This window comes from Salmo salar, chromosome ssa25 (genome assembly GCF_905237065.1).
Source record: "Salmo salar chromosome ssa25, Ssal_v3.1, whole genome shotgun sequence".
Classification (NCBI taxonomy): Eukaryota; Metazoa; Chordata; class Actinopteri; order Salmoniformes; family Salmonidae; genus Salmo; species Salmo salar.
The window spans coordinates 9182851-9209329 of record NC_059466.1 but is presented as its reverse complement, the minus strand read 5'-3'; the positions used below and the strand labels follow the sequence as shown (position 1 = coordinate 9209329).

At 43.6% G+C, this 26479-nt stretch overlaps 1 protein-coding gene across 5 annotated transcripts in view; it reads right to left on the bottom strand.

The window, feature by feature from the left end:
- LOC106586120 (histone deacetylase 4) overlaps positions 1-26479 on the bottom strand; it is a 177207-nt gene that overhangs the window by 97565 nt on the left and 53163 nt on the right. For all 5 annotated transcript variants that reach the window (XM_014172999.2, XM_014172997.2, XM_014172996.2 and 2 more), the window contains exon 2: positions 5800-6071. In XM_014172999.2, coding sequence (XP_014028474.1) covers positions 5800-6071 — 272 coding nt within the window. The remainder of the gene's footprint in view (positions 1-5799; positions 6072-26479) is intronic.

Sequence of the window (26479 nt, the reverse complement as noted above, 5' to 3'; positions counted from 1 at the left end):
TATTTCGCGCCATGCTATTTCACTGGCTGGTGAATAGTGTGGGACGGTTACGTCCCACCTTGCCCAGAGAAGTAAATGCATTTGAGACAATCAGTAGTGTTGTGACAAGGTAGGGGTGGCAAACAGAAGATAGCCCTATTTGGTAAAAGACAAAGTCCATATTATGGCAAGAACAGCTCGAATAAGCAAAGAGAAACGACAGTCCATCATTACTTTAAGACATGAAGGTCAGTAAATCGGTAACATTTCAAGAACTTTGAAAGTATCTTCAAGTCCAGTCGTAAAAACCATCAAGCGCTATGATGAAACTGGCTCTCATGAGGACCGCCACAGGAAAGGAAGACCCAGATTTACCTCTGCTGCAGAGGATAATTTCATTAGGGTTACCAGCCTCAGAAATTGCAACCCAAATAAATGCTTCACAGAATTCAAGTAAAAGACTCTCTACATCTCTACATCAACTGTTCAGAGGAGACTGCGTGAATCAGGCCTTCATGGTTGAATTGCTGCAAAAAATCACTACTAAAGGACACTAACAACAAGAAGAAGAGACTTGCTTGGGCCAAGAATCATGAACAGTGGACATTAGACCGGTGGAAATAAAGTATTCATGGCACACTTAACCAGCATGGCTACCACAGCATTCTGCAGCGATACGCCATCCCATCTGGTTTGCGCTTAGTGAGACTATCATTTGTTTTTCAACAGGTCAATGACACCTCCAGACTGTGTTAGGGATATTTGACATAGAAGGAGAGAGATGGAGTGCTGCATCAGATGATCTGGCCTCCACAATCACACGACCTAAACCCAATTGAAATGGTTTTGGATGAGTTGGACAGCAGAGTGAAGGAAAAGCCGGCCAACAAGTGCTCAGCATACGTGGGAACTCCTTCAAGACTGTTGGAAAACCATTCCAGATTAAGCCAGTTGAGAGAATGCCTAGAGTGTGCAAAGCTGTCATCAAGCAACGGGTGGCTGCTTTGAAGAACCTAAAATAAAAATATATTTTGATTTGTTTAAAACTTTTTGGGTTACTACATGATTCCCTATGTGTTATTTCATAGTTTGATGTCTTCACTATTATTCTACAATGTAGAAAAATACTGTATTTCTTGTTACGATGGATGTAGCTATGAATATAAAAAGATAATCCTCATAGCCTAGATGTTTATTTTCTTTGTAAAAACACATAGATGTGTATGAAACGGTAAGCAAAAACGTTGAATTTGGTCATATGCGGAAATGTGCCTTACTGCCTTTTGAATTTTGTGTAACATCAATTGTCTAGTCAGAGAAGCATCATGCAATATGTACTGACACACTCCACTTACCAAGACCATTACCAAATAAGGCACGCTGTCACCTGCATTTATAGTAAGCCTTGAGGTGGTACCACCCAGCACATCTAGAAGGGAGTGTATTTCATACCGATCCCCTCCCTTCTGAAGGTGCCTCTACATCACAATTTCAAATCAAATGACATTTTATTTGTCACATGCGCTGAATACAGCAGGTGTAGACCTTACAGTGAAATGCTTACTTACAAGCCCTTAACCAACGATGCAGTTTTAAGAAAATACAAAAAAAGAGTTAAAAAAGTAAGAGATAAGAAAAACAAATAATTAAAGAGCAGCAGTATATAACAATAGCGGGGCTATATACAGGGGGTACCGGTACAGAGTCAATGTGTCAATGTGCGGGGACACCGGTGTCGAGGTATTTGAGATAATTATGTTCATGCAGGTAGGGTTGTTAAAGTGGCTATGCATAGACAATAACAGAGAGTAGCAGTAGCATAATGGGTGGGGGGGGGGGTGCAAATAGTCTAGGTAGCCATTTGATTAGCTGGTCAGGAGTCTTATGGCTTGGGGGTAGAAGTTGTTTAGAAGCCTCTTGGACCTAGACTTGGCGCTCCGGTACCGCTTGCCGTGTGGTAGCAGAGAGAACAGTCTAGGACTAGGGTGGCTGGAGGCTTTGATGATTTTTAGGGCCTTTCTCTGACACCGCCTGGTATAGAGTTCCTGTATGGCTGGAAGCTTGGTCCTGGTGATGTACTGGGCCGTACGCACTACCCTCTGTAGTGCCTTGCGGTCAGAGGCCGAGCAGTTGCCATACCAGGCAGTGATGCAACCCATCAGGATGCTTTCGATGGTGCAGCTGCAAAATCTTTTGAGGATCTGAGGACCCATGCCAAATCTTTTCAGTCTCCTGAGGGGGAATAGGTTTTGCCATGCCCTCTTCACGACTGTCTTGGTGTGCTTTGACCATGTTAGTTTGTTGTTGATGTGGACACCAAGGATCTTGAAGCTCTCAACCTGCTCCACTACAGCCCCGTCGATGAGAATGGGGGCATGCTCAGTCCTCTTTTTCCTGTAGTCCACAATCATCTCCTTTGTCTTGATCACGTTGAGGGAGAGGTTGTTTTCCTTGCACCACATGGTCAGGTCTCTGACCTCCTCCCTATAGGCTGTCTCACCATTGTCGGTGATGAGGCCTACCCCTGTTGTGTCATCAGCAAACTTAATGATGGTGTTGGAGTTCTGCCTGGCCGTGCAGTCATGAGTGAACAGGGAGTACAGAAGGGGACTGAGCACGCACCCCTGAGGGGCCCCCGTGTTGAGTATCAGCGTGCGGATGTGTTGTTACCTACCCTTACCACCTGGGGGCGGCCCGTCAGGAGGTCTAGGATCCAGTTGCAGAGGAAGCTGTTAAGTTCCAGGGTCCTTAGCTTAGAAATGAGCTTTAGGGGCACTATGGTGTTGAACGCTGAGCTGTAGTCAATGAATAGCATTCTCAAATAGGTGTTCCTTTTGTCCAGGTGGGAAAAGGCAGTGTGGAGTGCAATAGAGATTGCATCATCTGTGGATCTGTTGGTGCGGTATGCACATTAGGGTGGGTCTAGGGTTTCTGGGATAATGGTGTTGATGTGAGGCATGACCAGCCTTTCAAAGCATTTCATGGCTGCAGACATGAGTGCTACGGGTCGGTAGTCATTTAGGCAGGTTACCTTAGTGTTCTTGGGCACAGGGACTATAGTGGTCTGCTTGAAACATGTTGGTATTACATACTCGGACAGGGAGAGGTTGAAAATGTCAGTGAAGACACTTGCCAGTTGGTCAGCGCATGCTAGGAGTACACGTCCTGGTAATCCATCTGACTCAGCGGCCTTGTGAATGTTGACCTGTTTAAAGGTCTTACTCACATCGGTTGCGGAGAGCGTGATCACACAGTCATCCGAAACACTTGGTGCTCTCATGCATGTTTCAGTGTTACTTGCTTCGAAGTGAGCATAGAAGTTATTTAGTTTGTCTGGTAGGCTCATGTCACTGGGCAGCTCTTGGCTGTGCTTCCCTTTGTAGTCTGTAATAGTTTGCAAACCTGCCACATCCAACGAGCGTTGGAGCCGGTGTAGTACGATTTGATATTAGTCCTGTATTAATGCTTTGCCTGTTTCATGGTTCGTCAGAGGGCATAGCGGGATTTCTTATAAGCTTCCGGGTTAGAGTCCCGCTCCTTGAAAGTGGCAGCTCTACCCTTTAGCTCAGTGCGAATGTTGCCTGTAATCCATGGCTTCTGGTTGGGGTATGTACGTACAGTCACTGTGGGGACGACGTCCTTGATTCACTTATTGATGAAGCCAGTGACTGATGTGGTGTACTCCTCAATGCCATCGGAAGAATCCCGGAACATATTCCAGTCTGTGCTAGCAAAACAGTCCTGTAGTTTAGCATCTGCTTCATCTGACCACTTTTTTTTATAGACCGAGTCACTGGTGCTTCCTGCTTTAATTCAATGGTAGAGTTGAACCTATAGGGGCAAAAAGTGCTAGATTTACTACTAAAAGACTGAAATATATCACTTTTGCAACAAACTGTCAAAATGAAGACAGTTTCACTATAACTAAGACTTTTTTAATGAAAGTTACTCTTTAAGAAGAAGTCGGCAAGAGTGAGACTAAATGCCTAAATGACTGAATGATAAAAGCCTCAGTATGGACAGTGTTTACATAATTTCAACCAGCACAGGTGGGTGTTGACTGGAACAGAGCAAAATAGAATACAGTCAGCATGCTGTCAAGGCATAATGTAGAGCTAGTGCTGTGTCAATCACTGTGCATCCCACCCTACCTGGTGCAGAAGCCCACTGGCTGCTGTGACTGGAGCTTTCAGACAGAGTTATTTTTAGCCTGGGCTGCCTCACTCCCATTGCCTGATTGAGGCTGCGGCCCGTGGCAACACCATGGAGGCCTGTTTGCAAAGCGAGCAGTTTCTCTCACTGTCACACACACACACATATGCGCTGGTACACATGCATACACAGTTTCCCAAGGACTGGGTTCCTATTAAGATCAGAAAAGCAGCCCAACGTAACCGGCAGATCCAGTTACATCACACACATGCATGACTCATAATCCGCAGTCCCCGCGGTTATATCCACAGGGCGGGTGGGTTTAGGGTCATGAAATATTGTGTGGATGAAGGGCGGGCGGGCAGTTGGAATAAAGAGAAAACAATGCATTAAAAATCCATAAATATACTGTATAATTCTTGTGCAATTCATATCTATAGGCTAGATAGAGGTTTTTCTTTCATTATTTTTATCTGCCGTTTGACAGTAACAAGTATGGCACGTCAAGGGAATTGTAGCCTACTGTTCAGATGGGTTACAAGGAATAGTAACTAAAATCTGGACACTGACTGTAGGTTTATAACCTCTCACATAGCCTAATGCAATATTAACTCCTGCAGAATTAAGCACTTAGTGCAGTAGAACGATACACCAAATGTAGATTTTGGACTCGAACAGGAGTGGAGAAATATTATATATTTCAGCATCTTGAGAAAATGAATGATTGGTTAGGGACCGTCTGTAAATGTGCCATCTTTATCAGCATCATAAAAGCTGATAGTATTTTAACCACATAAAATATGCATCCAAGCCAAACTTAAGTCTTATCAGAAACACGTTGGGTCATTTTCACAGCTTGTAATTAACTTAACAACGGTCAGACTGATGTTATTTGGTCATTTTGCATGGAAAATCTTTGCATTTTCTCCCCGGTCCCTAAACATCTTTACTGCTGGAGAGAAGCAGAGATGAAAGAGAGAACTTTACCAATGTCAACTAGATTGACGCATTCATTCGATTGATGTATGACATATTTTCTGGTGGGCAAGGGTTTATTTAGTCTTCTAGTGGCGACAAGTATTGTCAAGCTTCATGTATCTAACTATAGACAAATTGACTAACAAATAGCCAACCAAAATGTAGTAAATTATAAGCAGAAACAAAGACCTAGTTGAATTAGGCAACAACAACAAAAAATCCCACACCCACTGTCAAAAAATCTATGACGGTATGCTACAGCGTATTTTCTATATTTGCGAGTTAGGGTCGGATGCTGGCCTCAGATCACTTTATCACTTGTAGTCGGGTGGTTGCGAATGGGTTAGTAGAAATTGTGGGCGGGTGTGGGTGAACAAACAGCTGACCCACTTATCACTAACGTGCGCACGCACAGGCACACAAACGCACACACGTGTACAGGCATGTACAGGCATGTCGTCTCCTACACCCATCCCCTCTGTCCTTACCACATTCTGTTGAGCCAAGTCCCTGTTGCAATGAAAAGCTTTCTGCAGACATCCACACAGCCCTCGAGCAAAGGGGAAGGAGGGATGGAGAGATGGAGGGAGGGGGAAGAGCAGCGGGTGATGGCGGGATGAGGGGTCGAATAAGTTGCGTGGTGAGGAGAGATCACTAGAAAGATGGAGAGGAGAGGACACACACACACACCTTAACATGCTCCTGTAGCTGGGCCTCATGCTGGCGTGAGAGCTGCTCATGTTGCCGCTGGAACTCAGCGATGAGCACCTGTCTCTGGATCTGCTGTTTGTGTTTGAGGGCCAGCAACTCTTGCTGCAGCTGCTGCTCCCGCTGACCTGGGACCTGTCCTTGGTGGCACTGGTCGTCTGGTCGCGGTGCTAGGCCAAAGGGCTGGTCCAGGCGCAGGTCCATGGGAATGGCAGCCGGCGGCACCTGCAAGGGCAGTGCCACGCTCACGTCGACTGGGGAGAGAAAGAGAGAAAGCGGGGGTTACTGACATTTTCCATGGCTGTTGTTCGTTTATGACGTAGGATTCAATCAAAAACGAGAGGACACAGTAGCCTTTCCCAAGGCTCTTTCTCAGACACACAAACTTGCATGTCCAATCGGAGCCCATTCATTGAATGACCCATAGAATAGAATATCCCCCTGACCTTATTTAATAGTGCTCAGCTTTGGCGAAAGGTTAATGAGTCTTCACTGTAGGTCTACACGACACAGATGATACTCTAACGATGGCTGTTTTTACACACTATGGTGTTTGATGTAGAGTGTGGCGGTAGGAGTTGTACCACGACAGGAGTTGTGTGATGTTGGGACTGACAACAGGCTGCAAACAAAAGGAAAAAAGTACTGACAGCTACTACTATGTGTGTGTGTGTGTGTGTGTGTGTGTGTGTGTGTGTGTGTGTGTGTGTGTGTGTGTGTGTGTGTGTGTGTGTGTGTGTGTGTGTGTGTGTGTGTGTGTGTGTGTGTGTGTGTGTGTGTGTGTGTGTGTGTGTACGTGCACACATTGCCACAATATGTGTGGACCGGGAACAGGGTGCAGTATGCTCACGTTTGAGAGGAGTGGTGTGTCTGTGTGCTTCTCTATGTGTGTGTATCTCAAAAAGGATCCCCACTCATTCCTAGTGTATCAGCTCACAGCAGGGCACTAATCTCAAAGAGGAGAATTTCACGAGTTCAAAAGCAGAGTGCAGCACTACAATGACACTGGCCAAAAGAGAGAGTTTAGGTGGGGTTTAGGGCCAAACAAAAGAGGTCCTCCTCAAAATGTCACAGAGTTAATCAATACAGAGAAGAGAAAAGCCTGCCACTCTCATCATGGAAAAGGGTAAAAATCTGTGACGCCATGGGTTTTGGGGGTGGAGGCTATGAGTGATATGGGTACAAAGGGGGCATTGAGAGTGTATTGAGAGGAGGGAGGAGGAAATGCTCTTCTGGGCAGGACACAGCGCTGGAGTGAACCACTTCCAGTGTGGTTAGTTTTTGAATAAGTAGTTAAGAGCTTTTTCAGCTGTGGCCTCATTGCTTGAATTGGAGACAAAGACCCTGTTACGTAACACATACGCCACATGACGTACACACATGCCAAACCCTGAACCAAAATTCTCAATTAATTTGTATACAAGTTAGTGGTAGAAAGTTGGTAGTACAACAGCTTTTATATGTTTTGGTGGTACAACAAGTGAAACCTAGTTTTGATATGTTTTACAGCTTCAATTCAAACAACTTCATTCCTCTACAGCAAGTATTCCCCAGGAGTACGCGCAATGTTGTTGGGGGTACGCCAAATACATAAAAACAATTTTTTTTAGTAGCCTTGTTTCACTGGCAAAAATAAAATTAAACCATCTAGTGTTCAGCGAAATAACAACACAATGTCAAATACAGGTAGCCTAGTCAAATAATTAACATCCAATCACATTAACCACTCTCCGGTCACAACTTGTAGACTTGTTTATGTGCTGCTGTGCGGTTTGTTGCTAACCTTACTTTGCTATCTGCCAACTTCACGGTTTTTACCTTTTAATTACCGTTTTATATATATTCATTCAACTTTTTCACCCCGGACGCTTTATCTGGACATGGTTCGTCAGGAACTCCACCAGCCGAAGCTAAGTAGTAACATTAACATTATGCCTTCTAATTCCCGTCGCTGTACTCATAATATGCAGGAGAACAATCGCCTTATGGCGAGGATAGCCATGCTGCAAGCCCAGCTTCAGATGCAATCGTTAGGGCAAGGTTAATTTAAGTGTAGGAAAGGATGAAACCGCGTCTGTGCCACCAATAAGTACAGATAGTAATATAAATCCCTCGTACAGTCCCCGCAACCTGACAATTTTCTCATGGCTTCTGGAAGGAAATGATGTAGGAATGCTCAACCGGTGTCGTTCATTCAGCCGACAGAAACTTTCGACAGGTTCTCCCCATTAAGCAACTGGTCAGAGTCAGAGACCGAGCCTTCTCTGGTCTCTCCTTCTCACGTTACGGGGTCTGAGACGTCGAAGCCGCCCACCATTAGCTCTGACAAATTGAAAACTCTAGTCATTGGCGACTCCATTACTAATAGTATTAGACGAATCATCCAGCGATCATACACTGTTCACCAGGGGTCAGGGGAACCGACGTTAAGGCTAATATGAAGATGGTGCTGGCTAAGGCTAAAACTGGCAAGTGTAGAGAGTATAGGGATATTGTTATCCACGTCGGCACCAAAGAGGTTAGGATGATACAGTCAGAGGTCACCAAGCGCAACATAGCTTCAGCGTGTAAATCAGCTAGAAAGATGTGTCGGCATCGAGTAATTGTCTCTGGCCCCCTCCCAGTTAGGGGGAGTGATGAGCTTTACAGCAGATTCTCACAACTCAATCGCTGATAGAATTTGTAGATTTCTGGGACTCACCCACAAATAAGACCAAGCCTGGCCTGCTGAGGAGTGTCGGACTCCATCCGAGCTGGAGGGGTGCTCTCATCTTATCTACGAACATAGACAGGGCTCTAACTCCCCTAGCTCCACAATGAGATAGGGTGCAAACCAGGCAGCAGGCTGTTAGCCAGCCTGCCAGCTTAGTGGAGTCTGCCACTAGCACAGTCAGTGTAGTCAGCTCAGCTATCCCCATTGAGACCGTGTCTGTGCCTCGATCTAGGTTGGGCAAAACTAAACATGGCGGTGTTCGCCTTAGCAATCTCACTGGAATAAAGACCTCCTCCATTCCTGTCATTATTGAAAGAAATTATGACATCTCAAAATAGAGCTACTTAATGTTAGATCCCTCACTTCCAAGGCAGTTATAGTCAATTAACTAATCACTGATCATAATCTTGATGTGATTGGCCTGACTGAATCGTGGCTTAAGCCTGATGAATTGACTGTGTTAAATGAGGCCTCTCCTCCTGGTTACACTAGTGACCATATCCCCCGCGCATCCTGCAAAGGCTAGGTGTTGCTAACATTTACGATAGCAAAATAAAATGTACAAAAATAAATGACTGTGTTTCGTCTTTTGAGCTTCTAGTCATGAAATCTATGCAGCCTACTCAATCACTTTTTATAGCTACTGTTTACAGGCCTCCTGGGCCATATACAGCGTCCCTCACTGAGGTCCCTGAATTCCTATCAGATCCTGTAGTCATGGCAGATAATATTCACATTTTTGGTGACTTTAAAATTCACATGAAAAAGTCCACAGACGCACTCCAAAAGGCTTTCGGAGCCATCATCGACTCAGTGGGTTTTGTCCAACATGTCTCTGGACCTACTCACTGCCACAGTCATACTTTGAACCTAGTTTTGTCCCGTGGAATAAATGTTGTGGATTTTAATGTTTTTCCTCATAATCATGGACTATCGGACCACCATTTTATTACGTTTGCAATCGCAACAAATAATCTGCTCAGACCCCAACCAAGGATCATCAAAAGCCGTGCTATAAATTCTCAGACAACCCAAAGATTCCTAGATGCCCTTCCAGACTCCCTCTACCTACCCAAGGACGTCAGAGTACAAAAATCAGTTAACCACCTAACTGAGGTACTCAATTTAACCTTGCGTAATACCCTAGATGCAGTCGCACCCCTAAAAATAAAAAACATTTGTCATAAGAAACTAGCTCCCTGGTATACATAAAATACCTGAGCCCTGAAGCAAGCTTCCAGAAAATTGGAACGGAAATGGCGCTACACCAAACTGGAGGACTTCCGACTAGCTTGGAAAGACAATACCGTGCAGTATCGAAGAGCCCTCACTGCTGCTCGATCATCCTATTTTTCCAACTTAATTGAGGAAAATAAGAACAATCCAAAATGTATTTTTGATACTGTCGCAAAGCTAACTAAAAAGCAGCGTTCCCCAAGAGAGGATGGCTTTCACTTCAGCAGTGATAAATTCATGAACTTCTTTGATGAAAATATCATGATTATTAGAAAGCAAAGTATCTGCATATTTCTCCAAAGCTTGCGCAGATATTTAGAAACAAAACATGCCAATTTGAAAAATAAGCCACGGGAATTTTTTGAGAGAGAATTAAGATGACTTTTCGATTAGTAAGACATGTATAAAAGCAACAGATACCATTAATAAGAAAGGGCTGGAAGCGTCTTATATGGTGAGCTACTGAGTGGCTAGGACAGGCAAGCCCCATATTATTGCGAAGGACTTCATTCTTCCTGCTGCCGCGGATATGGCTGGGACAATGCTGGAGGAAAAGGCCCCAAAAAACTATACAGAGAATTCCTTCATCAAACAACACTAATTCTCGACGCATCAGTGACATGGCAGGAGATGTTTTGAAATAATTACTGCTTCGCATACAAGCCAGTGAATTCTACGCATTAAAGCTGTATGAGTCAACAGACGTGGCGGGCCTGGCACAGCTCCTGGTATATGTCCGTTACGTTTATGGGGGGTCAATTAAGGAAGACATCCTCTTCCGCAAACCACTGGAAACCAGGACAACAGGGGAGGATATTTGGACAGCTTTGTGACATCAAATGGACTTTGGTGGTCAAGATGTGTTGGTATCTGTACAGATGGCGCAAAAGCCATGTCAGGAAGACATAGGGGAGTGGTAATGCGCTTGCAAGCAGTTGCTCCTGATGTCACTTGGGTACACTGCAGCATCCACTGAGAGGCTCTTGCTGCCAAGGGAATGCCTGACAGCTTGAAAGACACTTTGGAGACTTCATTGAAAATGGTTAACTTTGTTAAAGCAAGGCCCCTGAACTCTCGTGTATTTTCTGCACTATGCAATGATATGGGCAGCGACCATGAAACGCTTTTACAACATACAGAAGTGCACTGGTTATCAAGGGGCAAAGTAATGACACGTTTTTTGAATTGAGAGACGAGCTTAAAGTTTTCTTTACTGACCATAATTTTCACTTGTCTGACTTCTTGCATGATGACGAGTTTCTCACACGAATGGCCTATCTGGGTGATGTTTTTTTCTCGCCTGAATGATCTGAATCTAGGATTACAAGGTAGGGTCTCTGCAACTATAACAAGGACAACACACAGGTCTTTCCATCATTGCATGTTTTTTTGTGTGTAAATGAACTCAAGCTTACGGACAATGTCAAATGTGATATAGCGAAGCACCTGAGTGAGTTGGGTGCGCAATTACGCAGGTACTTTCCCGAAACGAACGACACAAACAACTGGATTCGTTATCCCTATCATGCCCTGCCTCCAGTCTACTTACCGATATCTGAACAAGAGAGCCTCATCGAAATTGCAACAAGCGTTTCTGTGAAAATTGAATTTAATCAGAAGCCACTGACAGATTTCTGGATTGGGCTGCGCTCAGAGTATCCTGCCTTGGCAAATCGCGCTGTTAAGACACTGATGCCCTTTGCAACCATGTACCTATGTGAGAGTGGATTCTCGGCTCTCACTAGCATGAAAACTAAATACAGGCACAGACTGTGTGTGGAAAAAGACTGAGTCTCTCTCCAATACAACCCAACATTGCAGAGTTATGTGCATCCTTTCAAGCACACCCTTATCATTAACCTGTGGTGAGTTATTCACCATTGTTGATGGAACAATCAGGTTTTATATGTAAGATAGCTAAGTAAAGAGCAAAATTATTGATTATTGTTATGTTATTATTTGTGCCCTGGTCCTATAAGAGCTCTTTGTCACTTCCCACAATCTGGGTTTTGACAAAATCACACTCATTCTTATGTTTAATAAATGTAGTGTATAGTGTGTGTGTGGCAGGCTTACAATGATTGCAAAAATCAACATTTGAGAGTGCGCTGACCCTGGTGCTAGAGGGAGTACACAGCTGGAGGTTGGATGTTTGAAGGGGTACGGGACCATAAAAAGTTTGGTAACCACTGCTCTACAGTATGGCACAAAGGGTCAATATGTGAGATGGACACAATCCACACTTGGGCTACACTCAGTGCTAAGAAAAATGTACTTGTTTTACAGTGACACTCCTAGCCTAAATGCATGTTGCCATCTGTCTTAGCCAGGACTCTCTTTTGGTGACATAAAGGATAAATAGAATTACAAAACAGCATTGGGTAAGAGCGAAATGGTTATCACAGAATGGATTAATTCAACAGACAGAAACAGGGAGGAGCTTTGGGGCTTCGTAAAATTACAACACCAGACATTTGTTCCAAAAGAAAAGTCCTCGCACTGTCAATTGCGTTTATTTTCAGCAAATTTAACATGCGCAAATATTTGTATGAATATAACAAGATGCAACAACTGAGACATAAACTGAACAAGTTCCACAGACATGTGACTAACAGAAATGGAATAATGTGTCCCTGAACAAAGGGGGGGGGGGTCAAAATCAAAAGTACTCAGCATCTGGTGTGGCCACCAGCTGCATTAAGTACTGCAGTGCATCTCCTCCTCATGGACTGCACCAGATTTCCAGTTATTGCTGTGAGATGTTACCCCACTCTTCCATCAAGGCACCTGCAAGTTCCCGGACATTTCTGGGGGGAATGGCCCTAGCCCTCACCCTCCGATCCAACAGGTCCCAGACGTGCTCAATGGGATTGAGATCCGGGCTCTTCGTGGCCATGGCAGAACACTGACATTCCTGTCTTGCAGGAAATCATGCACAGAACGAGCAGTATGACTGGTGGCATTGTCATGCTGGAGGTTCATGTCAGGATGAGCCTGCAGGAAGGGTACCACATGAGGGAGGAGGATGTCTTCCCTGTAACGCACAGCGTTGACATTGCCTGCAACGACAACAAGCTCAGTCGGATGATGCTGTGACACACCGCCCCAGACCATAACGAACCCTCCACCTCCAAATTGATCCCGCTGCAGAGTACAGGCCTCGGTGTAACGCTCATTCCTTTGACGATAAACGCGAATCCGACCATCACCCATGGTGAGACAAAACCGCGACTCGTCAGTGAAGAGCACTTTTTCCCAGTCCTGTCTGGTCCAGCGACGTGCCCATAGGCGACGTTGTAGCCGGTGATGTCTGGTGAGGACCTGCCTTACAACAGGCCTACAAGCCCTCAGTCCAGCCTCTCTCAGCCTATTGTGGACAGTCTGAGCACTGATGGAGGGATTGTGCGTTCCTGGTGTAAGTCGGGCAGTTGTTCTTGCCATCCTGTACCTTTCCCACAGGTGTGATGTTCGGATGTACCGATCCTGTGCAGGTGTTGTTACACGTGGTCTGCCACTGCGAGGACGATCAGCTGTCCATCCTGTCTCCCTGTAGCGCTGTCTTAGGCGTCTCACAGTATGGACATTGCAATTTATTGCCCTGGCCACATCTGCAGTCCTCATGTCTCCTTGCAGCATGCCTAAGGCACATTCACACAGATGAACAGGGACCCTGGGCATCTTTCTTTTGGTGTTTTTCAGTCAGTACAAAGGCCTCTATAGTGTCCTAAGTTGTGACCTTAATTGCTTAACTGTGACCTTAATTGCCTACCATCTGTAAGCTGTTAGTGTCTTAACGACTGTTGCACAGGTGCCTGTTCATTAATTGTTTATGGTTCATTGAACAAGCATGCGATACAGTGTTTAAACCCTTTACAATGAAGATCTGTGAAGTTATTTGGATTTTTACGAATTATCTTTGAAAGACAGGGTCCTGAAAAAGGGACGTTTCTTTTTTTGCTGAGTTTAGTTATCCATCACATGATCCCTTCTAATTTAGTGGGTTGGTTGATCATTGGCCTGCACCGTAGAGGAGGAGGAGGATGAAGACGGCACTCACATACACACATATACAAACAGACATTCACACACGTGAAGATGTACAAAAGCACACACACAAACGCATAAACACACACACATGCAGGCAGATCCACACACATGTATTAATGCACAAGCTCACTGAGTAAACACATGCGCATATTCTCAAAAATGCAGTTTGGGTCCACCCACTCTTGGGTGAAATGACGCAACATTGCAACAGAGCAAAAATAAATCCCACCGCAAAACGATCTTAGCGGCTGGGATTTTCTGACACACACAGCACTTACAGTGTGTGTGTTTGTGTGTGTGTGTGTGTTTATGAAAGAGAGAGAGAGGCAGTGTGTGTGCATGCTTTGCAGACGTGTCGCTGACGGAAGGAGCCGCGCTGACGTAGCTGATGGAGATTGATTCCCTGGGATCGCTGGGTGAAGCCCATTGCATTGTGGGAAGGGACACTTGGCCATACATCACACCTAAATCAGCCCCCATAGAGATTTGTCTATATTACGTACAGTATATACAGTGCCTTCAGAAAGTTTTCAGACCCCTTGACTTATTCCAAATTTTTTTGAGTTACATCTTAAATTCAAAATGGATTCCAAAAATGTTTTTCACTCACCTATCTACACACAATACCCATAATGACAAAGTGAAAATGTGTTTTTAGACATTTTTGCTAATTTATTGAAAATGAAATACAGAAATATCTAATTTACATAATTATTCACACCCCTGAGTCATTACTTTGTAGAACCACCTTTGCCAGCGATTATAGCAATGAGTCATTCTGGGTAAGTCTGCAAGAGCTTTGCACACCTGGATTGTACCATTTTTTTCCATTACTCTTATGAATATTCTTCAAGATCTGTCAAGTTGATTGCTGATCATTGCTAGAGGGCCATTTTCAAGTCTTGCAATAGATTTTCAAGACAATTTAAGTCAAAACTGTGACTAGGCCACTCAGGAACATTCAATGTCATCTTGGTAAGCAACTCCAGTGTAGATTTGGCCTTTTGTTTTAGGTTATTGTCCTGCTGAAAGGTGACTGTCTCTGAGTGTCCTTTGGAAAGCAGAATGAAGGTTTTCCTATAAGATTTTGTCTGTGCCTATAGCTGTATTCAGTTTATTTTTATCATAAGGAACTTCCTTGTCCTTGCAATGACAAGCATACCCATCATATGATGCAGCCACCACCATGAAGACTACTGCAATGCTCTACTTTCCGGCTACCCGGATAAAGCACTAAATAATCTTCAGTTAGTACTAAACACGGCTGCTAGAATCTTGACTAGAACCAAAAAATGTGATAATATTACTCCAGTGCTAGCCTCTCTACACTGGCTTCCTGTTAAGGCTAGGGCTGATTTCAAGGTTTTACTGCTAACCTACAAAGCATTACATGGGCTTGCTCCTACCTTTCTCTCCGATTTGGTCCTGCTGTACATACCTACACGTACGCTACGGCCACAAGATGCAGGCCTCCTTATTGTCCCTAGACTTTCTAAGCAAACAGCTGGAGGCAGGGCTTTCTCAAACTCGGCCTCAACCTTTAAGTCTTTATTGAAGACTCATCTCTTCAGTAAGTCATATGATTGAGGGGTGTGAAGGTGAACGGAAAGGCACTGGAGCAACGAACCGCCCTTGCTGTCTCTGCCTGGCCGGTTCCCCTCTCTCCACCGGGAGCCTCAAACCATATTACGGGGGCTGAGTCACTGGTTTACTGGTGCTCTTCCATGCCATCCCTAGGAGGGGTGCGTCCCATGAGTGGGTTGAGTCACTGACGTGATCTTCCTTTCCATGTTGGCGCCCCCCTCAGGTTCGTGCCGAAACATATCTGGAATATTTCTCCTGTCTTATCCGGTGTCCTGTGTGAATTTAAGTATGCTCCCACTAATTCTCTCTCTCTCTCCTCCCGGAGGACCTGAGCCCTGGGACCTTGCCTCAGGACTACCTGGCCTGATGACTCCTTGCTGTCCCCAGTCCACCTGGTCGTGCTGCTGCTCCAGTTTCAACTGTTCTGCCTGCAGCTATGGAACCCTGACCTGTTCACCGGACGTGCTACCTTGTCCCAGACCTGCTGTTTTTGACTCTCTCTCTACCGCACCTGCTGTCTCTAACTCTGGCTATTAACTGACATTTACTCCTGAGGTGCTGACCTGTTGCAACCTCTACAACCACTGTGATTATTATTATTATTTGACCCTGCTGGTCATCTATGAACGTTTGAACATCTTGGACATGTACTGTTATAATCTCAACACAGCACAGCCAGAAGTGGACTAGCCAGCCCTCAGAGCCTGGTTCCTCTAGGTTTCTTCCTAGGTTACGGCCTTTCTACAGAGTTTTTCCTAGCCACCCTGCTTCTACATCTGCATTGCTTGCTGTTTGGGATTTTAGGCTGGGTTTCTGTATTGCACTCTGTGACATCGGCTGATATAAAAAGGGATTTATAAATACATTTGATATATTTTTATTGTTATTCAATAATGTGTTGGATTTGCCCCAAAAATAACACTTTGTATTCAGGACAAAAAGTACATTTCTTTGCCACATTTTTTACAGTATTTTTGCAGTATTACTTAAGTATTTTGGAATATATTTATTATTGTACAGGCTTCCTTCTTTACATTTAGGTTAGTATTGTGGAGTAAATACAATGTTGTTGATCCTTAGTTTTCTCATATCACAACCATTAAACTCTAACTGCCTTAAACATTTTGAAATCGCTGAGCAGTTTCCTTCCTCTCCAGTAACTGAGTTACCAAAGCCTAATTAGTAACTTCACCATGCTCAAAGGAATATTCAGCGTCTGCTTTTTTTTCTTTGCGAGGCATTGAAAAACCTCCCTGGTCTTTGTGGTTGAATCTGTGCTTGAAATTCACTACTCAATTGAGGGACCTTACAGACAATTGTATGTGTGGGGTAGAGAGATGGGGTAGTCATTCATTATTGAAGTGATTATGTGATTTGTTAAGCACATTTTTACTCCTGAACTTATTTAGGCTTGCCATAACAAAGGGGTTGAATACTTTTTGACTCAAGACATTTCAGTTGTACAAACAAAATTCCACTTTGACATTATGGGATATTGTGTGTAGATTAGTGACCAATTTTAAATTTGGCTGTAACTCAACAAAATGTGAAAAAAGTCAAAGGGGGTGAACATTTTCTGAAAGCACTGTAACACACACACACACACACACACACACACACACACACACACACACACACACACACACAGTAAAGAGCATAACTACCATTTTAACACTGTACACAAATCAATAACTACATTCGTCTTCTCATTCCAATATGATGAAAACTTGATGAAAACCTGCTCCAGAGCGCTCAGGACCTCAAACTGGGGCGAAGGTTCACCTTCCAACAGGACAACGACCCTAAGCACACAGCCAAAACAACGCAGGAGTGACTTTGAGACAAGTCTCTGACTGTCCTTGAGTGGCCCAGCCAGAGCCCGGACTTGAACCCGATCGAACATCTCTGGAGAGACCTGAAAATAGCTGTGCAGCAAAGCTCCCCATCCAACCTGACAGAGCTTGAGAGGATCTGCAGAGAAGAATGGGAGAAACTATCCAAATACAGGTGTGACAAGCTTGTAGCGTCATATCCAAGAAGAATCAAGGCTGTAATCGCTGCCAAAGGTGCTTCAACAAAGTACTGAGTAAAGGGTCTGGATTCTTATGTGAATGGGGCTCTTTCATTTTTATTGGCCAGTCTGATGTATGGCTTTTTCTTTGCAACTCTGCCTAGAAGGCCAGCATCGCGGAGTCGCCTCTTCACTTTTGATGTTGAAACTGGTGTTTTGCGGGTGCTACTTAATGAAGCTGCCAGTTGAGGACTTGTGAGGCGTCTGTTTCTCAAACTAGACACTCTAATGTACTTGTCCTCTTGCTCAGTTGTGCACCGGGCCTCCCACTCCTCTTTCTATTCTGGTTAGAGCCAGTTTGCGCTGTTCTGTGAAGGGAGTAGTACACAGCGTTGTACCAGATCTTCAGTTTCTTGACAATTTCTCGCATGGAATAGCCTTCATTTCTCAAAACAAGAATAGACTGATGAGTTTCAGAAGAAAGCTCTTTGTTTCTGGCCATTTTGAGACTGTAATCAAACCCACAAATGCTGATGCTCCAGATACTCAACCAGTCTAAAGAAGGCCAGTTTTATTGCTTCTTTAATCAGGACAACAGTTTTCAGCTGTGCTAACATAATTGCAAAAGGATTTTCTAATGATCAATTACCCTTTTAAAATGATAAACTTGGATTAGCTAACACAACGTGCCATTGGAACACATGATGGTTGCTGATAATGGGCCTCTGTACGCCTATGTAAATATTCCATAAAAAATCTGCCATTTCCCACTACAATAGTAATTTACAACAATAACCATGTCTACACTGTATTTCTGATCAATTTGATGTTATTTTAATGGACCAAACATTTGCTTTGCTTTCAAAAACAAGGACATTTCGAATTGACGCCAAACTTTTGAACGGTAGTGTATATCTATCTATCTATCTATCTATCTATCTATCTATCTATCTATCTATCTATCTATCTATCTATCTATCTATCTATCTATCTATCTATCTATCTATCTATCTATCTATCTATCTATCTATCTATCTATCTATCTATCTATCTATCTATCTATCTATCTATCTATCTATACAGTGGCAGACCAGGGAGTTTGGTCAAGACATTTACACAGATCAGACACGGACACAATTGTATTAGCTTGGTTTCAAGGGTGTTTATTAAATAACAAACAAATAGAAAATAATTGGTCTCCTCCAGGAGACCTCCTCCGGGATACCATCTTCTGGTCTCCAAAGTCTTGCTGTATCCTGTGGGGAATAAAACCGAGCTCCCAATATCCTTTGGTCTGGTCGAGGGTGCTGATGTACCGGGCCTTCCCCTGAAATCATTATAGAAGAACAGACTACCATCCGGTTTGTGCACCAACACGATGGGGCTGCAACCTGCGCTGTGGGATTCTTCGATAACCCCCATCCTCAGCATAGCCTCCACTTCCTGCTTCATGGCCTTCCTTCTGGCCTCGGGGATCCGATTTGGCCTCTTTTGTTCCGTTTCCCAGAGCTGGGTGTGGACGTGGTGTTCAATGAGGGTCGTGCGGCCCGGCTTCTCGGAAAACACTACCGTGTTCTGATCGATGAGCTCCCGGAGTGCTTGCTTCTGAGCCTGGTCGAGGTCCTCATTGCTTGGGACCACCACTGATACCGTTGGCGTCCTGGATCCCGACCATAACATGGCCAAGGCTGTCCTCTCGTGCCACCTCTTCAATAGGTTCACATTGTAAATCTGTTAGGTTTCCGTCTCCCTGGCTGCCGTACTCAGTAATTGACGGGTCCCAGGTTCTCCATCACCCCGTACGGCCAGGACCAACAACTTGTCTCCCACCTGGAATTCTCAGGGCTGGGATCCACGATTGTAGACCTGGGCTTGGGCGCACTGGGCCTTCCCCATGTGTTTCCTTACCACTGGCCATATGGCTGTCATCAGCACCCTCAATGTCTCATCTCCCGGGGTTCCCACACCTCCTTGGCGAGGTCCAGTAGGCCACGTGGCCTCCTCCCGTAGAGGGGTTTGAAAGGGGAAAACCCAGTGGGTGACTGGGGCACCTCTCGGAACGAGAACATTAGGTGGGGTAGTAGCTGGTCCCAGTTCTTCCCGTCCTGCTCAATGACCTTCCACAGCATTTGTTTTATTGAACCACTCGACAAGCCCATCCATCTGTGGGTGAAATACGGAGGTCTGGATCTGCTTGATCTGCAGAGAGCACACAAATCTTTCATTAGGTGGGAAATGAACTCAGTACCTTGGTCTGTCAGGATCTCGTTCGGGATGCCCATCCGGCTAAAGAGGTGGAACAGCTCCCGGGCGATTCCCTTGGAGACCGCCGCCCGTAGGGGAATGGCCTTAGGATACCAGGTGGCATAATCTACTATTACCAAGATGTACCATTGTCCTTGTGCCGTTTTTACCAGGGTTCTCACTATGTCCATGGCAATGAGTTCAAAGGGCACCCCAGTGATCATTAGGGGGACCAGCGGGTTTCGGAAGTGTGCTTTAAGGGCAGTGATTTGACACTCTGGACAGCTGCGATAATAGTCTTCCACGGCCCTCCTCATCCCAGACCGGTGGAACCGGGCAATGATCCATTTCTGGGTCTTCTCCATTCCCAGTTGCGCTCCCAACAGGTTGGTGTGGTCCAGCTGAAGAACCGATCACATGAACCGTTCACACGTATATATACAGTTGAAGTCGGAAGTTTACATACACCTTAGCCTAATACATTTAAACTCCGTTTTTCACAATTCCTGACATTTAATCCTAGGAAAAATTCCCTGTTTTAGGTCAGTTAGGATCACCACTTTATTTTAAGAATGTGAAATGTCAGAATAATAGTAGAGGGAATGACTTATTTCAGATTTTATTTCTTTCATCACATTCCCAGTGGGTCAGAAATTTACATACACTCAATTAGTATTTGGTAGCATTGCCTTTAAATTGTTTAACTTGGGACAAACGTTTCGGGTTACCTTCCACAAGCTTCCCACAATAAGTTGGGTGAATTTTGGCCCATTCCTCCTGACAGAGCTGGTGTAACTGAGTCAGGTTTGTAGGCCTCCTTGCTCACACACGCTTTTTCAGTTCTGCCCACAAATTTTCTATAGGATTGAGGTCAGGGCTTTGTGATGGCCACTCCAATACCTTGACTTTGTTGTCCTTAAGCCATTTTGATTTCTTTTGATGAGCACTTGTTGCCTGCTTTTCCTTCACTCTGCGGGCCAACTCATCCCAAACCATCTCAATTGGGTTGAGGTCGGGTGATTGTGGAGGCTGAACTTATTCTCTGCAGCAGAGGTAACTCTGGGTCTTCCTTTCCTATGGCAGTCCACATGAGAGCCAGTTTCTTCGTAGTGCTTGATTGTTTTTGCGACTGCACTTGAATAAACTTTCAGAGTATTGAAATGTTCCAGATTGACTGAGCGTCATGACTTAAAGTAATAATGGACTGTTGTTTCTCTTTGCTTATTTGAACTGTTTTTGCCATAATATGGACTTGATATTTTACCAAATACGGCTATCTTCTGTATACCACCCCTACCTTGTCACAACAAATATATTTTGATTTGTTTAACACTTTTTTGGTTACTACATGATTCCATATGTGTTATTTCATAGTTTTGATGTTTTCACTATTATTCTACAATGTAGAGAATAGGTGTGTGTCACGGTTGTCGAAAGGAGGAGCGGACCAAAGTGCGTGTGTGTCGTTCCACATTTTATTTATACTGTGAAACTATGCAATACATGAATAAACTGAATGACAAAAAAACAACAAACCGTGACGCAGAGGTGAAACATACACTACTCAAAATTCATCTCCCACAAACCTAGGTGAGACAAACACCAACTTAAATATGACCTCCAATTAGAGACAACGATGACCAGGTGCCTGTAATTGGAGAACATCTCAAACAAAGCCCAACATAGAAATACAAAAACTAGAACAACCCAACATAGAAATACAAAACTAGAACATAACAACATAAAAAAAACTAAACTAGAAACCCCCCCGTCACGCCCTGACCTACTCTACCATAGAAAATAACAACTTACTATGGTCAGGACGTGACAGTGTGTCCAAACCAATGGGTTTTGAGAAGGCGGTGAGGATAGAAGATGCGAGGAATCAAGGAAATGCAATTGAGATTCTCCCACTGACTTGTTTTCACACAGAGCTTACCAGTGGTTGCATGTCTGCAGGTTTAGTTTCTCTGGCGCTTTAAATTCTGATATACTGTGGAAAAACATTGAGCTTAGAAGAGAGAAGATAGTAAAACAGCAGTATTACATCAAGATATGCACATAATGGAAATAAATGAGCAGAATCACTCAAGCTTCATACACACAAACAAGCACAAACTGGGATTTCATGTGGATACTTTCAGCTCTATTTCTGGGTCCATAGTGAGAGAAAAAAACACCAAGGTATAGAATATCAGGCTCTTTCTCTAATCGATTACTACTATGAGGAGTGCCACCTGGCTCGGTCCCAAGACCGATGCCAGTTAACGAGATACCCTGTGCAACAAAACAAGAGCAGTGAGTCTGGACTATCAGAGGTGCCTTGGCCTACCAAAAGACCAATCACAGGGAGGCACAGTTGTGGAGTATTGCTGAGATGGCCAATGGCCTCTTAGGCACGGTGCGGATTTCAGCACAGGGTTGCAACACTATACCTCCCTTAGGGCGGCATGGAGAGAAGAGTGGGGCTAAAACAGACTACAGTCGCAGTGGGGATGGTGTGTGTCAGCATTTTTGGAGCCTTACTGTACAGAGATCTGTCCCACTGACCGACAAACCCATCTTGACCTCTGACTTTCCGTCTGGTCAAGTCTGTATGGTAGCATTCAGAGGCTGGTTGCCCATTGGCTTCGCTTATATCTGTGGGGCGGGAGGGTTTCGGATCATTAAATATTGTGTGGATGAAAGGCGGGTGGGTGGCGGGCAGGTTGAATGAAGAGAAATCAAATACCTTAAAAAAACATTGCTCTAAATGTATCATTTTTGTGTAATTTATATCTATAGGCTAAAAATCTTGAGTTTTTTCCTTCAATATTTTAGGCTATCTAGCATTACTGCGTAAGCCTATGGCCTAACTGTATGCACGTCAAATAACCTACAGGCAAATCGGCAAATGCTTTTGGGAACGCGCAGAAAAAGTTAATTTTGAGCACGGAGGCAAAAAGAGTTTAATTCAATAAGAGAAAAGTTAGTAAATTGAGAGTTGAAAATAAAAAGAAGGGAGGGCCAGAAAAGTAACATTTGGGAAAGATTTGGTGGTGGTAAAAGAGGATGATATATGTGATGATTGTGAGCCGATATACACATTTGACAGTCACAAGACGGGGACTTCAAATAGGCCTATGGCAAGTCAAGGGAACTGTAGCCTACTGTTCAGATGGGTTAAATGGAAACTGAAATCTGGACAATCTGAAATCTATAACCTCTCACATTAGCCTTAATATTAACTCCTGCAGAATTAATAATTTCTTGCAGTAAAATTATCCACCAAATGTAGGCTACATTTCAACTTGAGAACAGGAGAGGAGAAATACACTGAAAAAAAATATAAATGCAACATGTAAAGTGTTGGTCCCATGTTTCATGACCTGAAATAAAAGATCACAGACATTTTCCATACGCACAAAAACGTATTTCTCTCAACTTTTGTGCACAAATTTGTTTACATCTCTGTTAGTGAGCCTTTCTCCTTTGCCAAGATAATCCATCCACCTGACAGGTGTGGCATATCAAGAAGCTGACTAAACAGCATGATCATTACACAGATGCACCTTGTGCTGGGGACAATAAAAGGCCACTCTAAAATGTGCAATTGTCACACAACACAATACTACAGATGACTCAAGCTTTGAGGGAGTGTGCAATTGGCATGCTGACTGCAGGAATGTCCACCAGAGCTGTTGCCAGAGAATTGTATATAACTTTCTCTACCATATGTTGTTTTAGAGAATTTGGCAGTACGTCCAACAAACCTCACAACCCTAGACCACGTGTATGGCGTTTTGTTGGTGAGCGGTTTGCTGATGTAAACGTTGTGAACAGAGTGCCTCATGATGGCGTTGGGGTTATGGTATGGGCAGGCATAAGCTACGGACAACGAACACAATTGCGTTTTATCGATGGTAATTTAAATGCACACAAATACCGTGAGGAGATCATGAGGCCCATTGTGAGGCTCATTTTTTGAAGGTATCTGTGACCAGCAGATGCGTATCTTTATTCCCAGTCATGTGAAATCCATAGATTAGGGCCTAATGAATTTATTTCAATTGACTGATTTCCTTATATGAACTGTAACTTCGTAAAATCCATGAAATTGTTGCATGATGAGTTTATATTTTTCTTCAGTATAGGATTTCTTTCTTTCAGCATCTTAAGAGAATGCAATTGTCTGTAAAGGTGTGGTCTTTATCAGCATCATAAAAAGCTGATAGTATTTCAACCACATAACATATGCATCCAAGCCAAACTGAAATCTTATCAGAAACATGTTGGGTCGTTTTCACAGCTTTCTATTTCCTTACAACCGGTCAAATTTTGCACAGAAAATCTTTCCTGTTTTTTTTGTGGGGGGTAATTGCATTTGTTACCCGGTCCATAAAAGTCTTTGCTCCACGAAAGAAGCAGAAATGACAGGGAAAACGTTACCGATGTCAACTAGATCCTTCTATCAATGTATGACATTATTCTGTTGAGTAAGGGTTTATTTAGTCTTATTTGGCAACATATACACAGAGTATATTAAGAATACCTGCTCGATGAATCCAGGTGTAAGCTATGATCCCTTATTGATGTCACTTGTTAAATCCACTTCTATCAGTGTCGATGAAGGGAACGAGACAGGTTAAAGGATTTTTAAGCCTTGAGACAATTGAGACACGGATTGGGTATGTGTGCCATTCAGAGGGTGAATGGACAAGACAAAAGATTGAAGTGCCTTTGAACAGGGTATGGTAGTAGGTGCTAGGCACAACGGTGTGTGCCAAGAACTGCAACGCTGCTGAGTTTTTCATGCTCAACTGTTTCCCATGTGTATCAAGAATGGTCCACCACCCAAAGGACATCCAGCCAGGGTTAGACTAGTGTTGAACGAACATGAGAATAGACAACATTCCTGTGATGCATTTTATTTATCAAGCTAGAATTTTGTTGTAATTAGACACTTTTTGATGTTTCAACTGCATTTTTAAGTCATGTTCATTATTAATATGGAAATGTAGTTAGAAGCGTATTTATTATATACAAAAATATGTGTAATAGTGTCACATAATAATATTATTGTGTGTGTGTGGTGTTTGCTCCTGTTCATTAAAATAATTGTTAATCCAATGTGAAAGGTACCAGGGTTTGCGTTGCAAAGTATTCAGATGAAAGGTGGCCATATTATTGCCACCAATTGGTTGTAACTGTGGATGAATGCTACATCAGTCTATGGCTGAGCTGAGTTGAGCAGTGTGTCATTTTGGAGGATGAAATCATTTATGAAATATGTCGCCATCGGAGGCTATCGCTTGTGTATCTTGGCTTCATTGGTATTTACATTTGGTGAAAATTGTTTGTCAATTTCAGTTTATTGGCCTATCTGTTGTATGGTGAACTTGGGCTTCATCAAGGTTTATTTGTGAGTAAATCTGGCTTTGATAATAGCCAGTGCCTACCCAGACACTGACCTCACCACACATCACTGGATATTAGATCCAAAATGGACCATGGCACAACTGTCTTCACTGGAGTAACGAATGAGACAAGAATATTCTGGACATTCCTCTTGAACACTGGTTTTCTAGCACTTTGGCTGTTGTTGCATTGTGTGCTGTATCATAGCTGTTTGTCACATGACCATCACAACGTAATTAAACAGCTAGACAGCAAATGCGCATCCAACAAGTATTATGCATAACCATTGAAGAATTACATTGATGACAGTATTTATTTTGGTTGTAAGTATGAAGTTAAGGTGACTCTTCCGGTTAGAAGCATTCGATTTTGCAATCACATACATTATTTTTGATTTGTGTGCCCATGAAAACTGTTTTCACACTGTAACATAAGGAGACAGTAACTGGTATGTTTCCGAGATCTCATTACAATAAACTGTCAGACATCAAGAACCAGGATTCTTACAGGGTTCAAGTTCAATGTCTAATCTAACTGATTAATGCTTAACATGTGATATAACAACAAACAACACTGCCAGGAAAGAAAACTAGTATTTTATGTCACACGATTTTGGACAAATCCGTGAATACACCAACCATAAGAAAGGATTATTAACTAGTTGTATTGAATGTAGCCATATTCCTATGTTATATCTTAATGCAATGACATGAAAAAATGTGGCTAATTATTATAAATTACTTATCAACAGCTGTACTAAATTGTTCCACCGCAGGATATCCTCACTGGTACCCTAGTTTATTTACACTTTGTTTAGAAAGTTGGCAAGTGGGAGAACAGTAGGAACCCCGGTCTCAGTAGGAAAGTTGGACACAGGGGATTGAACCCCAGTCTCCAGTGGCTCTGCACATCAGTGCCTGTTTCTTAAGTGTCACATTGCAGAAGAGTCAATCAAAGCTGTCAGATTGTTCAGACACCTGCAGTTCCCCACGGGCATCACACCTGGGACGCAGTCACACACAATCACACAGACACCCGAAAAGCCAAATCTCCACGTCTGGGAAACAACATTGACTTGTTTGGTTTCTGCAGGACAACTACGACTATAGTTTCCACGAAGATAAAGATCACTTTATTGGTCAATTGCAACCAAAATTTTACTTCCGCTTTTAACCCAACCGAAAGACACACATACAGATTTTGGAGTGGGCTGCCACACTGGACACCCGGGGAGCTGTTGTTGTGGGAGTCTCAAGGGCACAACGGCAGGGGATGGCATCTAAGATTTGATCAAATCAAATCAAATGCTATTGGTCACATACACATGGTTAGCAGATGTTAAATGCTTGTGCTTCTAGTTCCGACCATGCAGTAATATCTAACAAGTAATCTAACAATTTCACAACAACTACCTTATACACACAAGTGTA